Source organism: Podarcis raffonei, chromosome W (genome assembly GCF_027172205.1).
Source record: "Podarcis raffonei isolate rPodRaf1 chromosome W, rPodRaf1.pri, whole genome shotgun sequence".
Classification (NCBI taxonomy): Eukaryota; Metazoa; Chordata; class Lepidosauria; order Squamata; family Lacertidae; genus Podarcis; species Podarcis raffonei.
This window is the reverse complement of record NC_070620.1, coordinates 8,865,015-8,888,294: the sequence shown is the minus strand read 5'-3', so window position 1 is coordinate 8,888,294 and position 23,280 is coordinate 8,865,015. Positions and strand designations below refer to the sequence as shown.

The 23,280-nt window shown below is 42.7% G+C and overlaps 1 protein-coding gene across 9 annotated transcripts in view; it reads left to right on the top strand.

The window, feature by feature from the left end:
• LOC128406015 (far upstream element-binding protein 3-like) overlaps nt 1–23,280 on the top strand; it is a 332,867-nt gene that overhangs the window by 131,223 nt on the left and 178,364 nt on the right. For all 9 annotated transcript variants that reach the window (XM_053373066.1, XM_053373069.1, XM_053373070.1 and 6 more), the window contains one exon: nt 15,514–15,676. In XM_053373066.1, coding sequence (XP_053229041.1) covers nt 15,514–15,676 — 163 coding nt within the window. The remainder of the gene's footprint in view (nt 1–15,513; nt 15,677–23,280) is intronic.

Sequence of the window (23,280 nt, the reverse complement as noted above, 5' to 3'; positions counted from 1 at the left end):
TCTCAATCACCTTACCCAGGAATGGAAGATTCAAAACCGGGCGGTAATTGGATAGATCTAAGGTGTAATGGCCTGGGAATCCGATTCAGAGGATGAACCGGAGGAATCCCAGCCTGCACAGGAATCCCGGCCTCCAGGACCGGCTGAACTGGGGCAGGGCCTTGATTCTGAGGCGCCTGCACCTGTGCCGGATCCTCAGGAGCAGGCACCAGGTAAATCCATTCTGGCTCCTGAGGTAGTTGAGGACTCAGTGCCTACGGGTGAGTCTCCCCCTGGGCCCAGTGACCCTTCAGCCTCTCCTGAACTGCAGAGGCTCAGGGCAGAGAGGCGAAGGGAACTGGTTTCTCCCAGGAGGAGTGCTCGCCTTAAGGCCGGGAGAGGCGGGGCTCCTGGGGGCCAGGACCGGCCCTGGCCTCAGAGAAGATAAAGGCTAGTCAGCCCGGTCCCAGGTTGCGGGAGCAACGTCGTCGCTGAGTACCTGCTCCTGTCCGGACCCAGACCTGACCCTCCAGTGTTCCTGTCCCCGCTCGGCTTCCTGCTTCAGACCTCGCCCCGCTCCTTGTGAACTGTTTCCAGGATAGTGACCCAGGACCGGACTTCGACTACGTCAACGGTAACCTTCCCCCCCCCCCCCAGGGACCAGCACATAAGGGATCTAATGCTGTTTTCTTTAAGAGCGGGCGCACCACTGCCTCCTTCACTTCCCCTGGGACTATCCCGGTGCCAAGGGACAAATTGATGATATCCCCCAGGGGGGCTCGCACCTCGTCTGGACACGCTCCAGTCAGCCAAGACGGGCACGGGTCGAGAGGACAGGTGGTGGGCTTTCCAGCTCGGAGGAGTCTGTCCACATCGGCTGGGGATATCCGGTCAAAGTGGTCCAATACTGGACCCGAGGACAGTCGAGGGGCCTCCAGTTCCTTTATTGTATCCAAATTGGCAGGGAGGTCATGGCAGAGCAACAGGACCTTCTCTGCAAAAAAGCTCGCAAATGCCTCACAGCTGTGTGTCAAATTGTTATTTAAATTTGGCTGTCCCTCAAAGGACGTTAAAGACCTAATTATACTAAATAACTGCGCCGGGCGAGAGCTAGCGGATGCAATGGAGGCCGAGAAGTAAGACTTCTTAGCGGCCTTCACTGCCATCTCTTAGGTTTTCATAAAAACCCTGTAAGATGTTCTTGAAGCTCCGTCATGGGCACCCCGCCGTACTCGCTCTAGCCGTCTGAGGTCCCGCTTCATTTTCCGGAGCTCCTCGGTAAACCAGGGAGCCCGGTTTCTGTGGGGTCGCAGAGGGCGCTTAGGTGCGATCTCATTGATGGCTGCCAGGAGCTGGATATTCCAGCCCTCAACAAGCTCGGTCAATGAGTCGCCAGGGGGAGCAAGGTCCCGCAAGGCTTGGCGGAATCTATCAGGGTCCATCAGCCTCTGCGGGCGAGCCCAAATCTGCTCGCCACCTAAGCAGGGTGGGGATGGAAAGTCAATCCTGGCTTTCAGAGCGTAGTGATCAGACCATGGCACCTTCATCAAAGTAGACATGATCACATCTATACCGACGCCAAAGATCAAATCCAGCGTGTGGCCTGCTTGATGTGTGGGGCCCGAAACAAACTGGGAGAGCCCTAGTGTCACCATGGAAGACACCAGGTCGAGAGCCTGTGAGGAGGGAGTGGCATCAGCATGGATGTTGAAGTCCCCCAATACCAATAGGTTAGGGAACTCCAAGGCCCAGCCGGCCACTGCCTCCAGTAGGCCTGACAGGGTGGCTGCTGGTGCACTAGGTGGCCGGTACACCAGCCAGACAGCCAAGCTCACCTTGGAGCCCCACACTAGGCCAACACATTCAATGCCGGGGATCGATGGCAATGGTAGAGCCCTGAAAGAACAATCTTCCCGGATTAATAATGCCACCCCTCCCCCCCGTCCCACAGGCCGCGACTGGTGGAGGACAGAGAAACCCGGGGGCGCCATCTCTCGTAAGGTAACAGTTTCCCCTTCGCGCACCCAGGTCTCCGTCACACAAGCCAGATCGACCCCCTGCGAGGTAAAGAAATCTCGCAGGGTGGCGGTTTTGTTGCCTATAGACCTGGCATTGCACAGCACCAGTGACGGAGGTGAGTAATCCTTGCTCACCCTACCCTCGTCCCTCGGGATGGGGCGCAGATTGGAAGGGGTACGAGCATATCCGTATCTCGATCCCCTTCGCCTGTGACATCTGCCCCCACCGCCATACCTCCCTCGCCCCTCCACGGTAGCAGTCCCAAGCCTCATACTAGCCTCCATTTACAAAATAGAAAAACAAAACAAACCAGAAACAATTATACCAAAACAAAACCAATCCCCACCCCACTCAACATCCAACCCCAAACCAGAACAAAATAAAAATACATGAATAAAAACCACCGTTCACGATGGTACAACAAAGTGAAAAGTAAAAACACCTTTAAAACACTTTAAAATATATTTTAAAAAATTTAACATTTGCTGCAGCAGCACCAGTGTCCTTAAGCTGTGGTGGTGGTGAGTGTGGGCCCCGCCCCCTAGGCTTGATGGAGTTGGCCTGCAGGAGGGAGCGGCCTTCCCCAACACGCACAGTGGCAGCAGCAGCAGCAGTGTCCCAGGGCCTGAATGAGGCCTCTTAAAGCTGTGGCGGTGGTGAGTCTGGGCCCCGCCCCCTAGGCCTGGTGGAATTAGCCTGAGGCGGGAGCGGCCTTCCCCAACACTCACAGTGGCGGCAGCAGCAGCAGTCATAGATAGATAGATAGATAGATTAGATAGATAGATAGATAGAAACTTTATTCGTGTTAGCCGATGGCCATAGCAACAATAAAACATTACAATATACACAGAAGAAAGGAAATTTAGTATAAAAGCACAATTTAGGGTCTTGAATCAATGGTCAGATAGTGGCCCTTATTCTAATTTCCCCTGCTAAGAACCTAGCAACCTTTGCTGTTATCTGCTCTGTTTGGTCTGACAGGAGAAAGGACACTGTGGCAGTAGTTGTGCATCCTGGGATGGTCAGTACGATTGGGGTGATGATCTCGTTCCTCAGGTCCTTGTAGAGAGTGCAAGACAGGAGGATGTGTGCCACTGTTTCGGTGCTACCGTCTCCACAGGGGCAAAGGCGTTTCTCATGCGGGATCTTTTGGAATCGGCCCTCAAGTACAGCAGATGGCAAAACATTCAGTCTTGCGAGTGTGAAAGCACGTCTGTATTTTGGGATAGCTAGTTTGTACAGGTATGGAGCCAGAGAATCAAAATGGGTAGATGGAAATTGACAATACCATGGGCAGAATTTCCTTATAGTGGCCAGGTTGTTCTGATGCTCGATATCTTTTAGATGTTGACAAATTAGAATGTTTGCTTTGGTTAGGCCCATAGTGAGTAGGTGTTGTGGGGATAGGCCGCAAGAGTGGAGTTTTTGGTAGATGGTTTTAAGCCAGACACTTTTGTGGTAGTCTTGAAGTACTAAGGATAATAAACCGGGGGGATTTGAGTTTAGGTGGAGCCAGAAGTTAAAAGTTCTTTGCCAAGTCCGTACTTCTACTGAGGGGAAACTTGCCTCCATTCGCAGTGATGGAGAAAAAATCTGCCTTAAGAACTTTGATTGAACAGCTTCCAAAGTACCAAGGTGGTTACCAGTCCAAATCTGACCCCCGTATAATAGTTGTGCTAGCGGTTTAGCCTGGAAGACTTCTAGGACTGAGAGTATGTGTTTGCCACCCTTTGTATGGAAAAACCGTGTCAGAGTTTTGGCACTTTGGGATGCTTTTTCTTTTGCACATTTTTGGTGTGCTCCCCATGACCCCATGGACTGGAAGATAAGGCCCAAATGTTTGAAAGCTTTGGCCTGTTCGATTGGCTGATTTTCCATACGCCAACTGTGGGGCCTATAGCTTCTTGAGAAAACCATAACTTTGGTTTTCTGACAATTCATGGCCAGGTGTTCTCTCTGGCAATACACTGAAAATTCTCTTATCAGTTTTTTAGGCCTACTTTTGTTTGGGATAAGAGGACCGCATCGTCAGCATGTAATAGTATAGAGATTGGTTTTGAGGCCAGCTTAGGGGCATGGAACTCTGGAGATGTTAGACACTAAACCATGTTGTTTATGTATAGGTTGAACAGTGCTGGGGCTAGAATGCATCCTTGCTTAACTCCCTTTGTAGCTGGTACAGATCCTGTAAGTTGACTGTTGTAGAGCAGCGTACTTTCAGCACAGTGTCTTTATAAAGGCAGTTGATCAGGTATAATAATCTTTTGTCTGTGCTTGAGGTGTTCAACTTAGCCCATAGTCTTGCTCTTGAAATTGAGTCAAAAGCAGCTTTCAAACCAATGAAATCTGCATACAGCACACCGCGTGATTGCTTGGCGTACTTATCTATGAGATGGGCTAGGACAAAGCAATGGTCTATAGTAGATCTGCCTTGCCTGAATCCTGCTTGCTCTTCAGCAAGGATAGCCTCAGCATCAATCCAGTAGGTTAGTTTGTTATGGAGATGCTTTGCATATTGTTGTTGTTTAGTCATTTAGTCGTGTCCGACTCTTCGTGACCCCATGGACCAGAGCACGCCAGGCACTTCTGATAGATCTATAGCTAGTCGGATCTGATGTAGGGCCCTTTTTGAATATTGGGATGATTACTGCAATGACCCAGATGTCGGGGAGTAGACCAGATGAATCAATATGAGAGAATATTGCTGCAAACAGGTGCCCACCAGTCAATATTGAACTTCAGAAGTTCCGGGGGCAAATGATCAATGCCTGGGGCTTTATTGTTTTTAGCTGCGTAATTAGTTTTTTTACCTCAGTTATAGATACTGGGGGCCAAGCTGGTAATTTTTCTGGAGATACTGTTTGGTGATTAGGCTGAGCATCCTGGTCTTGAAAAAGTGAGTGATAGTACTGCATCCATTCTTGGGGTTCGATAGTTCAAATTGGCCCATTGCGCTCATGCTCCAGGAGGCCTGATATGGTATGCCAGAAGCGGGAGCTGTCCTTGTCATGCGAGGCCTTTATTAAGCTGTGCCAGGCGTTTCTTTTGGCTTTCTGTCTTTTCCATTTTATTAGTTGTTTATACTTCTATCTAAGAGAGACATATGCAGTAAATAGAAGAAGAGACTTGGAGGTTCTATATTTACAGTAAGCTCTCTTCAGGTGTCTTTGCCTCAAAGTCAAACGAGTTGGAAAATTCCGTCAACCTTTTTGTGGCGGTGTTTTTGATCACAGCTGTTAAGTGTAGTTGCAGCCAGTCAGTGTCTTGAATGATTTCATGGCCCCAGCAGCGGAATTAGCTGATATATAGCTGAGCTAAAGGACATCCATACTGCTATTATAAGTGCTTAGCTAATGAGAGAGCCTCAGTTTTTATTTCTAGAAGCTGGTTTTCAAAATTGTGCATGACATGGAGAAAATGCATAGAGAGTTTTTCTCCCTCTCTCATAACACTGGAACTTGTAGATGCCTTACAAAGGTAAATGTTGGAAGATTCAGGACAAATAAAAGGAAGTCCTTCCATGCAGTGCATAGTTAAGCTATGGAACTTATTTCTGCAGGAGACAGTAATGGCCACCAACTTGGATGGCTTTAAAAGAGGATTTGAAAAATCCACAGAGAAGTCTATTGATGGTTGTCCTCTCTGTCTCAATGGTCTGAGGCAGAAATGCTTCTGAATGCCAGTTGCTAGAAACCACAGGAGTGGGGAGTGCTCTTGTGCTTGGGTCCTGCTTGCAGGTTTCCCACTGGGGCATCTGAGTGGCCAAGGTGAGAATGGGATGCTGTATGAGATGGGCCGCTTTTGGTTTGATCCAGCAGGCTCTTCTTATGTTCTCATTTATTTACTTTGCTTGCCACTAACCCCCTCCTCACCCTCCCCAAGGTCCTCTTTCATTTGCACTGGAGCATTGGCAAGGTAAACAATGGGAGAAACACTTAGGGGGCTTGAGGGGGAGACCCAGGGTCTTCACTCACTTACGCAGCAACTTGATCAAGAGAATAAAGAGTTCCGGAACATTCTGGTGTTGCTTACCGTCTTCAGGCTGCAGTATTAATGAGAGAAGACCCCCACATATCTCTTTTGACGGACAGTGTCTTGTAATAAATAAACAAAAGCACGCAGATTCAAAAGTCCAAAAGAAAAACATTTACTAAAAGGCAAAGGCTTGTTACAAAAACTTCAGAAAATAGCTTCAGACATACAGGTACAAATGAAAGTAAAAGAGAGAGAAAGAGAGCAGCTCACTGAGTGCAGGAATTTATCTCTCCTGGCTCAGCATGACCTTGAGAATAGTCAGAATAATATTTTCATCAGAAAGGAACCTTCTAGAGTCTTCCAGAATCTTCTAGAATTTTTTAGCACTTTCCAGTTTCTGCCCTCAAAGACTTTAGCCATGACATCTTTCTCTCCCTCTCTTTTTAAAACAATTTAAAGTGTATAGGCATAAACACATACAGAATACAATAAAAATGGTGGATATGGTGAGTAAAAATAAATGTGAAAGTAGAAAAATTAAACACAGATACAGAGGAGGGGTAAAAAAACCAAGAAACTACTGAAAATACAGTGCTGCATCCAATTGTTGCATATGAGAAGAAAAAGTGGGTCAATTCAGTTCTCAATAAAACCTCTCCACATACTTGTCTGTGTAGAGCAGTGGGTTTATTGGGCTGTTAAATTGAGTTAGCATAGGAGAAAAACTTATACCATATCAAGTAAAAAAGATCCATTTTTGATGAACCATTAAGGTCTCTCCATTTATTTGTCAGGTGCTCTGACAATTCAGTGTCCCATAGGGGGGAGGAGCCAAGATGGCGCTGAGGCAAGTCACGCTCTCCGGCGCTCATTTTTATTCTTTTAAAACCTTATCTTAATTGCCCTCTGGATGCCAATTTCTAACAAACGGAAAACATTTTAAAGACTCTGAGCACTTTATAATTCCTGTTGGCTCTGCGAGCTTGTCTTCAGCTTGTCCCAGCCTGCTCCCTCCCTCCTTATCAGCTGCCCGGTCAAGGTTACCAGAGAGGAGAGAACGCTGCTGCCTGAACTGAGAGCAGAGAGAGAAGAGGTCTAAAGACAGAACTGTGAACTGCTTACCCGACCAACGGTGCCTGGAGAAGGAGGGTAAGGAGAGACACGACTGTGAGCCCTGCTTTGAGACTGGCCCATAGACACCCAGCTCTGCTGAACACAGAGAAAGATAAAGCTTGGAGATTCGGGGGTTAATTGAACTGACTGACCCCCACCCAGCTGGGGGGCTGTGTGAACTAGCTGGGGACAGCATTCCTGCTTCGCAGCTGAAGAGGAAGTGCAGTAGCTGGAAAGACTCTTCATTTTAACAAACTGTTCTGAGGAGACCAGCATTTATACTCTCAGAGACTCCTGGTGAAGGCATCCTGAGTTTTTTACAGGAAGTTTTTAATCTACACAATAATTCTACAACAGTGTATCGGATAGGACCCTCTGGAGGTTTGGAATACCGGCTACAGCAAGATATCGCTCTGTGCCCTGCCTTATGTGGTAGGCCTCTGAAAGACTGTTTAGAAGGAATCAGTGAACCAGCCCACAGAAAGTTTCCCTTCTGGGGCTCTTGGATATCCTTCGTTCAGTATAGGGCGGTGGGAGATGGCCTCTAAAGACTAAGCTAGGGCCCGAAATACAAGGTTATCATAGCTGTACATGCGCTATAGCCAAACTCCACTATTATCCTTTTCCAGCTGCACATAAATTGCCTAAATAAGGCAATTTTAATTTTAATGTAGTTTTTAGCCGTTTTATTACTGCTGTCCCTTTGGCAGCATTGTTTTATTATTATACTCTGACTAGGTTGCAGCATCTGTGAAACAGCACTGGTCGCATGATTGAGGTGAAAACTACAGGCTTAGGACAATCGGCAAGATCTAAAAGCAGAGAACACAAAATAGAGAAATATACTGAGGCTGTTGATGAGTACATCAGGAAGCTGCTGCAGAGAGCAGGTGGGAATATAGATTGATACCCCCACTTGCCCCCCAATTTAAGGCAGTCGCACCTGGGGTAAACTGCCCTCTCTCTATATCAAGACAACTTTTACCATGGTTTTTACTAGAAGAACATATAAGGAGTTGGGTATACTGCCTGACTCGGCAATCAGCCCCCCGGGCCCTGGTAAAAGACAAAGCAAAATCACAAATTACTTTCCTAAGATGGAGGAGGGTAAGAGTCCACAAAAAGAGTTAATTCTTGATGAAGTAATACCCCCCTCTCTTACTGTTCTTGATTGGACGTCTCATTTTAAAGAGATATATCAAGATACTGGAAATATTAACTCCCCATGCAGCCTAGCGCAAGAACTAGCTTTAGCCGAGGAACTTCAGGAGGGAAATACCTCTATCACTAAGGAACAGCTGCCCACGGAAGAAATTACATCAACCCATCAAAACCAGATACCTATTCCAAAATACTCTCAAACGGAATTGAGTGACGGCCGCCCTTTGGATTATTCCTTAGCAATAAGTACTGATCTAGCCAACATAAAAAATTATCTAACAATAACGAATGGGCTACTGCTGACGTTAGTAGAAAACTTCATACCTCAATTAAAAGAGATGAAATTAAATGATAAGCCCCAAGAACATAAAACAGTTGAGCTAGTGGGGACGAACAAACCAGTAATAAATAAGAATTTGCAAAGACATAACTCAAGGGCAAAAGTGAAGAAAAGTAAAAATATCAAAACAACAAGGAAAGCCAAGTATACCTGCAGTAATCGAAGCATACATTGGCAGAAATTGTTTAAACTTCTTCCCTCGGCCCCAAATAAATCGACCACACGGGGCAGCAAAAAGAAGGGTAAAAAGAGAGAAACAAAGATAGTTACACAGCAACCGGCTAAGGAGGACTCGCCAAGGCTGACTCCAGTAGCAAGTGAGAAGGCAGAAGTAACAGTTCAGTCCTTGGATAACCAACTATTTAACAAACCTGATGCTGTGGAAGTAGAGGCCTCTACCTATGAAGGCAATAAAACACTTAGCAAATCGAACAGCGGGGAGGAGGAAGTGTTCAGTAGAGATGATACCCCCCTTCAGACCTGGCAAGCCTCCAGTCAGGAAAGAGATTGGAATTTGATCCTAAATCCCCACAAATTGGTACTCACGAACTTCCCGAAGCCTAAGGGCTTCCTCACAGGGAAACAGCGAATAATGAACTTTGTATCTAGCCTAAATGACATACTGCCAGGAATGGTTAAATCTAATGATATCATCTCGGTGGAATATCTACATTATGATGGTCACTCAGTGAGAGCACTGACCACTTTTAGGGATCAGAACCTGGCCAAGTTTATTTTTAGGTCAAGACCTGCCTTTTCAAAAGCACGGATAACAATACTTAGGCTCTTTGAAAATAAGGCTCCTTTGAGCCCCCTTTTGAGAACTAAGCAGGCAAATCTTAGAAAGGGGAAACAACTCTCAAAATTCTGGCCTGACAAACAGAATCCGCAATGCCTTGCGAGCAAAGGTGAGGATTTCTTTACTATGGAAGAAAATATCCTAATTGACCAATTCTGGATGTTCCCACCATTAATACAAACTGACATCTTGGGAAGACTAGACAAGCTAAGAGATAAGCTGGCCGAGAGAGCTTCTGGCAACGAGGTTATTAAGGGGGACCAAAAAAAGACCACAACACGCAACCTTCAGATCAAAGCGGATATTAACTTTCCACCAAGAGAGAATGTGCCACCCTTCAAGGAGAGCACTACATCACCCCCTCGAAGGAGAAATATCCCTAAGGTGACCCCACCAGACGTATGGGACAAAATGAGATACCTAGATGAAACAGAATTGGGCCAAAATCAGGCCGCAACAGAATATCCACAGAAGGAATCTATGCATAATAAAGATCCGGTGTTCACAAACGTGAGCACTTTGCATCCACCTATTGAAATCATAGAGCGGCTGGATAGCCCGCCATACAAAGTCGATAGGCGACCGATACATAAAGCGATAAACCCTAAAAGTACATTAGCTAATAATTGACAAAGACTCGACTGTGATAAAGCCAATCTTAAATTTTTATCATGGAACATTGCTGGTTGGCTCAACAAGGCGACTGACCAATCATTTGTCAATTTTATTCAAGATCATGATATAGTCTTCCTGCAAGAGACATGGCTAACAGGGGATTTAGATGTAAATGGTTTTGCCTCATTTTCGCTCGCGGGTTCACCAAGCAACAAAGGGGGACGAGTTAAGGGTGGGCTAGGCATTCTAATATCCACAAGGCTGAGAGCATCTTTCGTCGAGCTGGAGCCTCTGAGCAGTGTGGCCATGGCATTATTAATGAAATGCAGATATTGCACACTTCTATTGATTAATATATATGCCCCTCCCCAAAGAGGCAAGCAGCTTATCAAAAATATCTGGCATAGACTAGAATCATATGTCGATGAGCTAATGAATCAAACTCCTGCAGCGGCAGTGCTGCTGGCTGGAGATTTAAATGCCAGAATTGGCCAATCAGACGAAGCGTTATATGCTCATTTCCATGACGTACCTCCCATTTCTGAAGAAGCCCTTTCTATTCCCCCAAGGCTCTCAAAAGACAAGGGCTGCAACTACGCAGGCCTATGCCTCCTACGTTTTTCCAACAATCTGGATCTGACTGTATTAAATGGTCGTGTCGACAGAGAACCCAGTGGGGAATTTACATTTATATCCAACATGGGAGCCTCCACTATCGATTACATCCTGGTGTCATCTAACCTTTTGAGCAGAGCACGGGAATGTAAAGTGGTGGAGAGGGTTGACAGCGACCATCTACCGCTCTGTTTAATACTGGATGTAAGAAAAGATCTATTCTGCTCTGATAAACTTGTAGCCCCATGTTTCGAAAACATGGAGCTAAGATATTCACGTATTAAATGGTCCAGCAAATTGAGTGATGAAATATCGGAAAGACTTCACTCAGATACTTTTCTTGCTAAAAAGGAGAACCTCGTTAATTCCCCAACTCCTGAGGCTAGATTAGACATGTTCCGGGAACTGATTTCGTCTCTACAACCTTATCTGACCAACAAAAAAACGCCATGGCAATCTCTACACTCTAATAAATCCAAACCTTGGTTTGACCAAGAATGCATGGCTATGAAACGCCTCCTGCTGGACAAGTACAGGAACTATAGATCAGCGAACTTACCTTCGCTTCCATTAGACTGGTTTGAGTTAAAACGCAGTTATAAAGCTTTGATTAACAGGAAAAAGCTCCAGTCACAAAGGGAGGAATGGCAGTGCCTAGTGGAGGCCTCCCGAAGGAAAGATTCTGCCACGTTTTGGAAAACAATCGCAAAGGGCTGGAGAGACTCCCCGATCGAAGTCGAATACTCTATACCCGCTGGAGCATGGGAGGCCTATTTCCTCTCATTATATTCATCAAATCAGCTGGTCCCAGTTCTGCTTCCTGCTTCAAGTGAATTTGGCAAGGAATGGCCCCCTGTAACCACAGAAGAAATTACTGGCCTTATTCAATCTCTTAAATCAGGGAAAGCCCCGGGTGCTGACAATATCCCACCAGAAATTCTTAAGGCAAATGTTGAATGGTGGGCCCCTGTGCTAGCCGCCTTGTTCACTAGTATAAATCAAACGGCTATTATCCCCGAGGACTGGGGTTTAGCCATCATCATTCCAATATTCAAGAAAGGAAGCAGAACTGAGCCAGCTAACTACAGACCAATCAGTCTATTAAGTATTATTAGTAAACTATACGCTGCTCATTTATGTGATAAATTAGTGGAGTGGATGGAAAGAGAGCATATTCTATCAGAAGCACAAGCAGGTTTTAGAGCAAAGCGTTCAACTATAGACCAGGCCCTTATCCTTCAACACCTGGCAGACAAATACTCTAGAAAAGGGGGGTCTTTATATGCAGCTTTTGTGGATTTTAAATCGGCTTTTGATCTAATACCAAGGGACAGACTCTGGGAAAAGCTTGGCGCTACAAACATAGATAAACGCTTATTATGTCTTATCCGTGGTCTATATGAAAACACCAGGGTGAGGGTAAGATGCGATCGGTCAGGCCATCTAACTAAAGAAATTCAAACGCACTATGGGGTTAAACAAGGATGTGTCCTCGCACCAACGCTATTTAATTTTTATATCAACTCTCTAGCAGTAAATATGGCAAAAGAAAATGCCCACCCTCCCAATCTGGCAGGTATGCCCCTCCCGGTGCTTCTGTATGCGGACGACGCAGTCCTACTCTCCTTTTCCTGCGTTGGCTTGAGGAAGCTTTTGAGATCACTTGCTGACTATTGTCAAGCGGAACAACTATCAATAAATTACAGCAAATCTAAAATTATGGTGTTTTCAAAGAAAAGAAGGAAACACATATGGAGAATTAATGGTCAACCTATTGACCAGGTAGCAACTTTCAAATACCTGGGAATAACTTTTCAGGAAAGGGTCTCGTGGCACCAACAGATGAAAAACGCCATTGCCAATGCAGGAAGGGCCAATAAAGCCCTTACAAGATTTTTTCACGGGAAAGGGGGTAAATACGTTCCGGCGGCCTCCCAGGTTTTTGCTGCAAAAATACTCCCACAACTCACTTATGGATCCCAGGTTTGCAGTTTTAAAAATTTTGCGCCTATGGAGGCATTTCAAACAAAATTCTATCGGTGTTTATTGGGGATCCCCCCCTGTGTATCTAATATAGCTGTCCGCTTAGAAGTTGGACAACCACCCGTTAACGCGCGGTTGTGGATTCTAAAGATACACTACTGGTTAAAACTTATTTTTTTCCCGGCCGGTTTGGCTCCTTTAACACTCTTAGACACCTTTCATTCTACCTGGAAAGCTTCCCTGTTTGAAAAGATAAGAAGCTTGGGATTCTCCCCACAGATCTTGATAGCGGCAGGATATGAGAGAGCCAGAAGTCAAGTGCTTCAACGCATTAGGGACATAGAACTGCAATGTCATATGGGCAAAATGGATAAATATGCCACAATTAGAGACTTTGGGAGAGGGTTCTCACCCGCAAATTATCTGGCTGATTTACAAATACCTAAGTACAGACACTCCTTTACCCTGGCCAGATTTAACGTTCTGCCCTCTGCCCTGCTGCTAGGCAGATATGAGGGCAAACCATATGAGTCACGTGTTTGCCCATGTGGCTCATCGGAAGTGGAAACAAATCTGCATGTATTGCTGCACTGTAGTTACTACGAGGACCTACGCCTGACCTTTATTGCCCCAGTTCTACAAAAGCTTAAAAATGAATCAGAACTCCAACGTATGAGAGCCTTGGTAGAAGATAAGGTCCCTGAAATTACGATCAATGTTGCCAAATTCTGTGTAGCCGCTATTAGGCGCAGGAAACAAGAGCTTTCCAATGCCAATATGCAGGCGAAGGCAAATACTTAATTTTATTTACGCTGTCTAATTTTAAATTGCTGTTATGGCCTAATCTGTATTGAAATTGTCCTTTGTTTTTTCCAGTGTTATGCTGTGCTGACTAGCTGTACGAGTTAATCTGGTCTGTGACCGTTTTTAATAAATTTGATTTGATGTGTCCCATACTTTTGTTAGCCACTCTTCCTGGGACGAAGATGATTTGGACTTCCAATGGGCAGCCAGTGTCAATCTGGCTGCGGCAAGAAGCATAAGCACAAGAGATTTATGCATGATAAATGGGTTGGTCCCACACTCCAAGAATATGTCAGGTTTGCATTTTTTGGCATAGAAAGTATTGGTTTAAAGTTTTAAGATCTTTCCTATTTTAGTTGTTTCAAGATAGTTTGGGAGGCTTCTCTGTGTGATACAAGCCGGAAGGTTCTAGCTGACAAGTGAGCTTTCTATTATGCCTAGAAACAAGCAGAAGGTTCCTGATGTTTGGGTTATTCCTTCAGAGAAGCTGAACTGGTTCAGACTGGTTGTGTTATCTCTTTTTGTCAAGGTCATTCTGTCTCTTTTTCCTTATGGTGTGGTGTTCTGTACATAGTATGCTTAAGTGCTAAGTTTTAGTCTTATTGTAAGTTTAAGCTTTTTTTAATGCAACTGGATTTTTGCTAAGAGACTATGCCAATCCTGAGTTTATAGATTTGAACTGTTATGCTCATTTACCTTCAGTAAACTTTGCTGAATGAAGCTGATTGCCTCTGGCCTACTTTTTGGGAACCCTTCAATGTGTTTGTTTTTACTCTAATTATACATGGAGTGCAATATGGAGCAAAATCATGACAGGAAAGGAGTGCCAGAGCTGGGTCTGGGGGAAGTATCTGTCAGGTGATGATGGAAATGGTATCAAAAGTTTGGATCCAGAATTGAACTATGCAACAGTTCCACCACATGTGGAGCAATGTTCCAGTGTGTCCACAGCCCCACCAACATAAATTGGAATAGCCTTTTGCCAACTCTGGATAGACAGAGTAGAGTCCAATGCCATCTTAATAGTGTCTTCAATGTGGCTTCCTGTATTCTTACAGAGATAGTTTTAAGTGAGGGTTAGACCATATTGCTTCCTATACTTGTTCCTCTATCCGAAGGCACAGATCACTCTCCCACACTGATCATAGCCCCTGGGAAGAGCCTGAAACTTTACTAAGTAGAATTTTGTATATATTGGAAGCCATACCTTTATTACTTAAGGTCGCATTAATACAAAGTACAGTTTGCAATCGGAATTATTGAACCCCCATTGCAAATCAAGTTTATTATCAAAAGTTGCAATTTCAGCTGAATTTGGGGGAACCACTTGAAGCATCTGTTGTGTTGAGCTATTTCAATTGTTTTTGTTTGATTGTTTGATTTACTCATTGCAAACAGCTGAAAGTCTGTAAATTTTTATAATAAACCTGATTTGCAATGGGGTTCAATAATTTTGATTGCAACTGTAGTTAATAGTTCACAGGTAGCTAACCTGTCCCACAAGGAGTGTAAACACTAGGGGTTGAACACAGGAAACTGCCTCATACTGAGTCAGATCATTCATCTATCTAGCTCAGTATTGTCTACTCTACACTGAATGGCAATGGCTCGTTAACCTTTCAGGTAGGACATGTCTCTCAGACGTTCCTGGAGATGCCAGGATTGAACCTAGCACTTTCTGCATGCAAGGTAGATTCTACCACTTGAGCTACAAGCAGGCAAGTTAATGGCTTGTGTCAGGTAGGAGAAGCCACTGCAGTGAAAATGAAGTGTTTTGAAAAGTTAGTGGGACTTTGTGACCTCCTTTCCCCCTCTTCCCAACTCCTAAGTCAAAACGGGGTATGTCTGATAGGGGGGTGTCTGATCTAAAACAGAGAATTGCCATCATGGATGCCTGTTATTTCCTCTCTTCTATTTTCTATCCTTTCTCTTTTCATGCTTACCCCACCCCTCAAACTTCCTGCATTCTCATGGTATTCCACCCTGCCCCCCCCAAACGGTTATACCCAGCAAGATGGGAGTGTGTACAGTGTAATAGCTGTTTGCCTTGAGGTGGTTATTATTATTCCCCCCCCCCCTTTTGTTCTCTCCCTTTCCACCTCTTCCAAAGACAAGCAAAGCGGCTACTGGCGCAGATCGTGGACCGCTGTCGGAATGGTCCTGGCTTCCACAGTGACATGGATGGCAACAGCACGATCCAAGAGATCCTTATCCCAGCATCCAAAGTGGGCCTCGTCATTGGCAAAGGTGGAGAAACAATCAAGCAGCTACAGGTGGGTGTGATGTGGCTTCAGACAGGTGCATGGAGGAGGAGTCAGTGTTTACTAGTTACAGTGGTCCTGGCAATTGCAAGTGGGGAGAATGTTGCTGTCGCAGTCATGTTGTGCTTATGGGCTTCCCGTATTGAACATCTACTTGACCACTGTGAGTACAGGAGGCGGGACTAGATGGGCCCTTGGCCTGATCCAGCAAGGCTCTTCTTATATTCTGCCTCCATGGTTGGAGGCAGCAGGCTTCTGAATACCAGTTGCTGGAAACCACAGGGCAAGAGAGTTGCTGTTGCACTTGGTTTCTTCTTTCAGGCTTTCTGCTGGGGCACCTGGTTGGCCACTGTGAGACAGTATGCTGGACTAGATGGAGCCCCTTTGGCACTTATCATTTTCTAGAGTCGTCCTCCCCTGCTCTCCTTGTTTATGAGGAATGTACATATCTCATTTGGGGAGCTTTTGGGTTGCTTTGCTTGTTTTGGCCAACAAAGCCTCAGAAAACTTGAACTCTTAGAACAGAAGGCAAAAGTTTCCATGCTGCACCAGACCATGAAGTGCCCCGAGTCTGGGATTGGGTGCAAGCAAAAACTGCCTTTCTTGTAAAGCTTTAGAGCCCTTCCTTCATGAAGTGAGAGTCTGTTGCCAGTGGCTGGTCTGCATTTCCATGGAATTGCTCCAGAACTGCCTTTGGGTCTCTTTCTTCAGAGGGGTCATCAATATATATTTTATTAAACACAGTATTTTTTTCTTTACAAAAGTAACTCAAAGCCACATAAGTAAGCAAACCCTTTAAAGACAGCATAAAACAAAAATCTAAGACAATCCTATTTTTAAAAGGGCAGGATTAAAACATTCTACCTAGTCCACAGATAATTTAGAAGTCAAGTCCTGACAGAAGAAATGTTTTTGCCTGGCACCTAAAGGTATATAATGATGGTGCTAGGCAAATCTCCTTGGGGAGATCATTTCTACAAGCAGGGAGCCACCACTGAAAAGGCACCATTCTCATACTACCACTCTCTAGACCTCCTGTGAAGGGGGCACATGAAGAAAAGCCTCAGATGACGATTCTGGGTCAGTTCATATGGGGAGAGGTGATCCTTGAAGTATTAAAGTCCTGAGCCAGATAATGTATTAATTTAAAAAAACACTGAACAACTTAGGTTTATGGAACTTGAGTGGTCGCCTGAACCCTTCTATCCTAGCTTGATCACCGAGATCATCTGTATGAGCATCATTGGTCATTCCCCAAGTTTATGAGGCTCATTTGATGAGAAATCGAGCCTTGAGTGTAATTGGCTCAGTCTTATGGAATGCTTTTCCAACCCAACAGAGATTGGCACCTTCTGTACCAACTTTTAACTGCCTGCTGCAAACCTTTCTATTTTGCCAAGCCTTATGCAGCCAATTAAGGATGCATCCTTCTGCATTGGTTACTTGATGTCTTTTTAATTTTCTAATATAGTTTTTATTCTATAACATGTTTTATTTCTCTAAACTGCATATATAATGACAGCAGTGTCTATAAATATTTTTTTATAAATAAAGCTTTATAGGTTAGTGACAGCACTTTGAATTGGATATGCTTGTGGGTGGCAAAGCTCCCCCCCCCCCGCAACCTTCCCTGGAGCCCATAGGTGCCTGCCTCACCAAAGTGATTATCATAGCCAATAGAGGTGTGCACTTGATTGCAGGATGTGTTTGTGTTGGCAAAGTTGTCCCTGCCCCACCCACCAATTTTATCTAATTCCTGCATTATAGGGTGTTGAACTGGATGACTATTGGGGGTCCCTTCTAATTCTATGAATACTTGTTTGAGTGTATTCTGTCCACCTGATAAATTCGGGAGCTGAAGAGACTTCTGGGATGAATTAGAAGTGGCCCTAATATATTGCAAGACAATGTATCCTAAGGCAGTCCTAATTGTTTGTGGTGACTTTAATGCATGGGTAGGCTTGAGCCCAAATGACAAGGAAAACAATCATTGCCTGGATGGCAATGAAGCTTTTTTACCTGAGCACTACTCCATGGATAAAATGATCAACAAAGAAGGTAAAAAGCTAGTTGAACTAATGTCCTGCTTGCAGCTGACATGCTTGCATGGTAGTCCATGGGACAAATAAAATGGTTACTTTACTTTCCTCAATAGCAGAACAAGAAACGTTATTGACTACATTTTCTGTCTTTCAAAGGTATTGCCATTAGGATTCAGTTATATTTTAGATTGACCAGAAACTGATCACCTACCTATCTTCCTGTCCATTTCCCTTTCAGTCCCTCAGTTGTCCATTCCATCAAATTATTTGGCAGAGGGAACAGTATCTATGGGCAAACATTTAAAGTGGTATACCTCAGTTGAACATTCAGTCCAGGCCCATTTGAACAGCTCCCATTGCTAGCATGTTCACCAGAACACGGTTAATGGACATTTAGATCCCGTTGAAGGCATCATGTCTATTTTTTGTAGATTTAAGACCACTTTTATCTAAACCAGGTCACTCATCTAGTAAGGCTTTTGGCAAACCTGGGTGGGTACACTAATGAGTGCAGGCAAGCAAAAAGGAATTTGGCTCAACTAACTAGGAGGGCAAGACAGACACAGACAACAGCTACCGTATTTTTTGCTCCATAGGGTGCACCGGACCATAGGGCGCACCTAGTTTTTAGGGGGGGGGATAAAGAAAAAAATTTATTTCCCCCCCAGCCCCAAAGAGGCTGCAAGCTGCTACCCGCAAGCCTTCGGAGCCCGGCAGGAACTCCCGCCGGGCTCCGAAGGCTTGCGGATAGCTGCCTGAAGCCTGGAGAGTGAGAGGGGTCGGTGCACACCGACCCCTCTCGCTCTCCAGGCTTCAGCGAAAGCCTGCATTCGCTCCATAGGACGCACACACATTTCCCCTTCATTTTTTTTATATAATATTTTTATTCATTTTCAAATACAAGTTTACATAACCAATATCAAAATTTATCACATAACCTTCTTTTTTTTTTTTTTACTTCCCCCAGCTTCTCTGCCAATCTTCCGTTTTGTTTTATTCACACATTTTCTAATTTTAATATTGCCTTTAAAACATAACCTCCCCAATCTTATTCCCTTTTTTACAATATTCCTCATATTTTCACAGAACATCTTGAAAACCTACAAGCGTTGTCTGTTCATCACATATACTTTTCAGATAATCTGTAATTTTTCCTCAGTCCTCGGTGAACTTCTGGTCTCGCAAATATCGAATCTTCCCCGTTAGTTTATCCAGTTCTGCAAAGTCCGTCAATTTCAATCTCCATTCTTCGACCGTTGGTAATTCTTCCTGTTTCCATTTTTGGGCCATGAGTATTCTCGCCGCTGTTACTGCGTATTGGAAAAGTCTTTTTTACATATTTCATTTCCTACAATTCCTAAAAGAAAGGCCTCCGGTTTCTTAACAAATGTATATTTCAACATCTTTTTCAATTCATTATAAATCATTTCCCAGAAGCCTTTCACCTTTTTACATTCCCACCACATATGGTAAAATGTCCCTTCTTTTTCTTTACACTTCCAACACTTATTACACGTTTTGTACATTTTTGCAAGTTTTACTGGTGTGATATACCATCTATATACCATTTTCATAACATTTTCCTTTAACGCAGTACATGCCGTAAATCTTAATCTTTCATTCCATAATTTCGTCCAGTCATCAAATTGTATATTATATCCAAAATCTCTGGCCCAATGTACCATCACCGATTTAACTTCTTTGTCTTTTTTATACCATTCCAGCAGCATCTTATACATTTTTGATAAAATTTTATAATCATTACTTAGTATTTCTGTTTGGAATTTTGAATCTTTTTCCACATACCCACACTCTTTAATATCCTTTTTAAACATTTCATTAACCTGATAATAATGCAACCAATCATATACATACTCTTTTACCTCTTCATATGGCTTTATTTTCCATTTCCCTCCTTCTTTAATTATCAACTCTCCATATGTTATCCATCTCCCCCTCATATTGATCTTTTTAACACTCATCACCTCTAATGGAGATAGCCAGTGAGGAAGTTTTGGTTCTAATAGGTTCTAATAGGTTTTTATACCTATCCCATATTTCTATAAGAGATCTACGGAAAATGTGGTTTTTAAAACCTTTATGTACTTTCTTCTTTTCACACCATAAATATGCGTGCCAACCAAATCTGTTGTCAAAACCTTCCAAATCTAACAACTCTCCATTTTCTAATTTTATCCACTCTTTTACCCAACAGAGGCATGATGCTTCATAATATAGTTTCAGATCTGGCAGAGCGAAGCCCCCTCTTTCTTTCGCATCTGTTAATAACTTAAATTGAATTCTTGGCTCCTTACCCTGCCAGATATACCTTGAGATTACTCTTTGCCATTCTTTAGATATTGATGCCCCCTTGATTATAGGAATTTTCTGAAACAAAAATAACATCTTTGGCAGCACACTCATCTTTATCGTTGAAATTCTCCCCCAAAATGGTAACTTCATCCTTCCCCACACCTCCAGATCTCTTTTTATTCCATTCCACACTGGTATATAATTATTCTGAAACAGATCAATACTCTTGGGGGTTAACCATATTCCCAAATATTTGATTTTCTTTACCACTTCTATCTCTATTTGTTGTTGCATTGTTTCTATCATCTCTTGATTCATATTTTTTGTGATTATTTTAGTCTTTTTCTTATTCAGTATAAACCCTGCCACTTGACCGAACTGCTCTATCTCTTCTAATATTTTTTTTTACACTTTTTTTACACTTTTCAGTGGTTCTTCCACTGTTAGTACCAGATCATCGGCAAAAGCCGATTCATTTTGACCTACTGTCACCCCTTTTATTTCTCCATTTTTCCTTATTGATTTCAGAAAGACCTCCAGTACCAAGATGAATAACAATGGGGAAAGAGGACATCCCTGCCTTGTGCCCTTGGTTATTCTTATATCTTCTGTAGTAATATTATTTACTATCAACTTTGCTCTCTGTTCTGTATATATAGTCTTTATTCCGTTAAAAAATTCTTTTCCCACATCCATCAATTCCAAATTTTTTAACATAAATTGCCATGATATATTATTGAAGGCCTTTTCTGCGTCCACAAATATTAACATAGCTTGTTTCTCATTCCTGGCAGTCAAATATTCTAAAATATCAATTATATTTCTTATATTGTCTTTCATCTGCCTGCCCGGAAGAAAACCCGCTTGATCTTTGTGTATAATTTCTTGTAATACCTTTTTCATCCTCATTGCCAATATACTTGCAAAGATTTTATAGTCTGTATTCAACAATGAAATAGGCCTATAATTTTTAACTTGTGTTAAATCGGAAACTTGTTTTGGAATAAATGTGATAAAGGCTTTTTTCCAGGTTTCCGGGATTTCTCTTTCTTTCATAATGTTATTCATAACTTCTTTCATTGGTACAAGTAGGATGTGTTTCATTTCTTTATAGTAACTTGCCGTAAATCCATCTGGTCCTGGAGCTTTCCCTTTTTTCAATTCTTTTATTGCCTCTTTTATCTCTTCAGTTTCTATTGGGGCGTTCAGTCTGTCTTTTTTTTCTGTCGGGATCTTCTGCACCTCTTTTTCTTTTAAAAATCTTTCTATTTTCCTCATATTATTCTTCTCTCTACATTTGTATAGATGTCTGTAAAAGTCCAAGAATCCCTTTCTAAACCCTTTCGGATCATCTATTTCTGTACCTTCAATGATGATTTTATTAACAGTATTCTGTTCCTTCCTTTTCTTAATCTGCCACGCCAGCCATTTTCCTGATTTATTAGCGAATTCAAAGTTCCTTTGTCTCATTTTTTTAATATTCCATTCCACTTCTTTATTTATTATCATTGCAAATTGTGTTTGCAAAACCTTTATACTCTGTCTTATTTTCAAATTGTTAGGGTTTTTTTATTAATTTTTGTTAATTCTCCATTATTTGCTTTAAAATTTCCTTTTTCACTTTCTCTCTGCTTTTATTTTTCAATGAATTCTGCTGGATAAAAAATCCTCTCATCACAGCTTTGCTGGCATCCCATACTGTCTTCATATTCGTGCCCTTGTTACAATTATTTACAAAATAGTCTGTCAAATACTTTTGTGCCCTGTTAATGATTTTTTGATCATCTAGAAGGTAATCATTAATTCTCCATCTGAAGGTTCTTTCCTCATATCCTTTTATTTCAAATTTTATTGCACTGTGATCCGAAATTACTCTTGGTTGAATTTCAATATCCAATATTCTCGGAGTTAATGCATTGGATACCCATACTTGATCTATTCTTGACATTGATTGATTTGGCTCAGAGTGAAATGTGAACTCCTATCCCAACGGGTGTCTAAGTCTCCAAATGTCTATTAAATTACAATTCTTTGTCATCGAAAAAAAAGTCTTAGGTAATTTTCCATCCTTACTCATCCCTGTTGCTCTGTCTGTCCATTTCCATTGACACCACTCCATTCATATCTCCCATTATTATAATATTTTGGTCCATATATTCAAACAATTTTTCTTCTAAATTTTTATAAAAATCAGTCTTAATACCATTAGGTGCATAGATCCCAACAATTATTAATTTTTCTCCTTGCCATTTGATCTGGACTGCAATAACTCTTCCCCCTTCATCTTTGAAAATTTGCTGAGTTTTCAGTTTTGTTTCTTATATACAATACCACTCCTCTCTTTTTGTCTTTGTCAGAAGATATAAATTCATTTCCTAATCTTTTATTAATCAAAACTTTTCTATGTCTTCTTGCCACATGAGTTTCTTGTAAACATATAATGTCTAAGTTTTTCTTTTTCAAATATTGTTCAATTTTATTCCGTTTTTTATTGTTAATCCCATTAATATTCCAAGTCCATAATTTCAACGCCATTTTAACCTCTTATTAAAATTTTTATTACAAATTTTATAATCTTTCTTTCTCTTCTTCATCTTCTTCTTCTTCTTCCGTTTTTTTCTGTCTTCTTCCTCCTCCAATTCCGAACCTCCTGCTCCTGCTTCTGCACCCCTTACTTCTTCTCCATCTGTTCGTAACTCCTTGTATCTTCTCAGAAATTTGTTTGTTTCCTCTGGGCTCGTATATCTGTGTTTCTTGCTTTTATAGAAAAAGGAGATTCCTTCCGGAAATTCCCATCTAAATTCTATCTTGTTTCTCTTGAGAATTTGCACCATTGGTTTATATGGGTCTCTCCGTTTCAGCAACCTGATTGGGATGTCTTTAAAGATAATTATGTAATTCCCTTCAATATTCAATCTCTTCTCTCTATTCTTTTGTAATATCATATTTCTCATTTCTGTATCCTTAAATGTAATCAAACAATCACCTGGAAATTTCCTTGCCTTAGTTGTTCTTACCTTCATTTGGAATGCGTTTTGCACTGTTTTTGCCACCTCTTCTGTCTGCAGCTCCAACCATTGTGCTATCCCTTCTATTAGTTTCTCTTTAATATTTTCACCTTGCGTCTCCGGCACAGATCTTAACCTTAGGTTAACTTCTCGTTGCCTGAGTTCATTCATGGCAATCACATCCCACGCCTCCTGTGATTTATTAATTTCCGACATCCCTGTTTTAATTTTTTCCTCCTCTTTTTTCACTTCT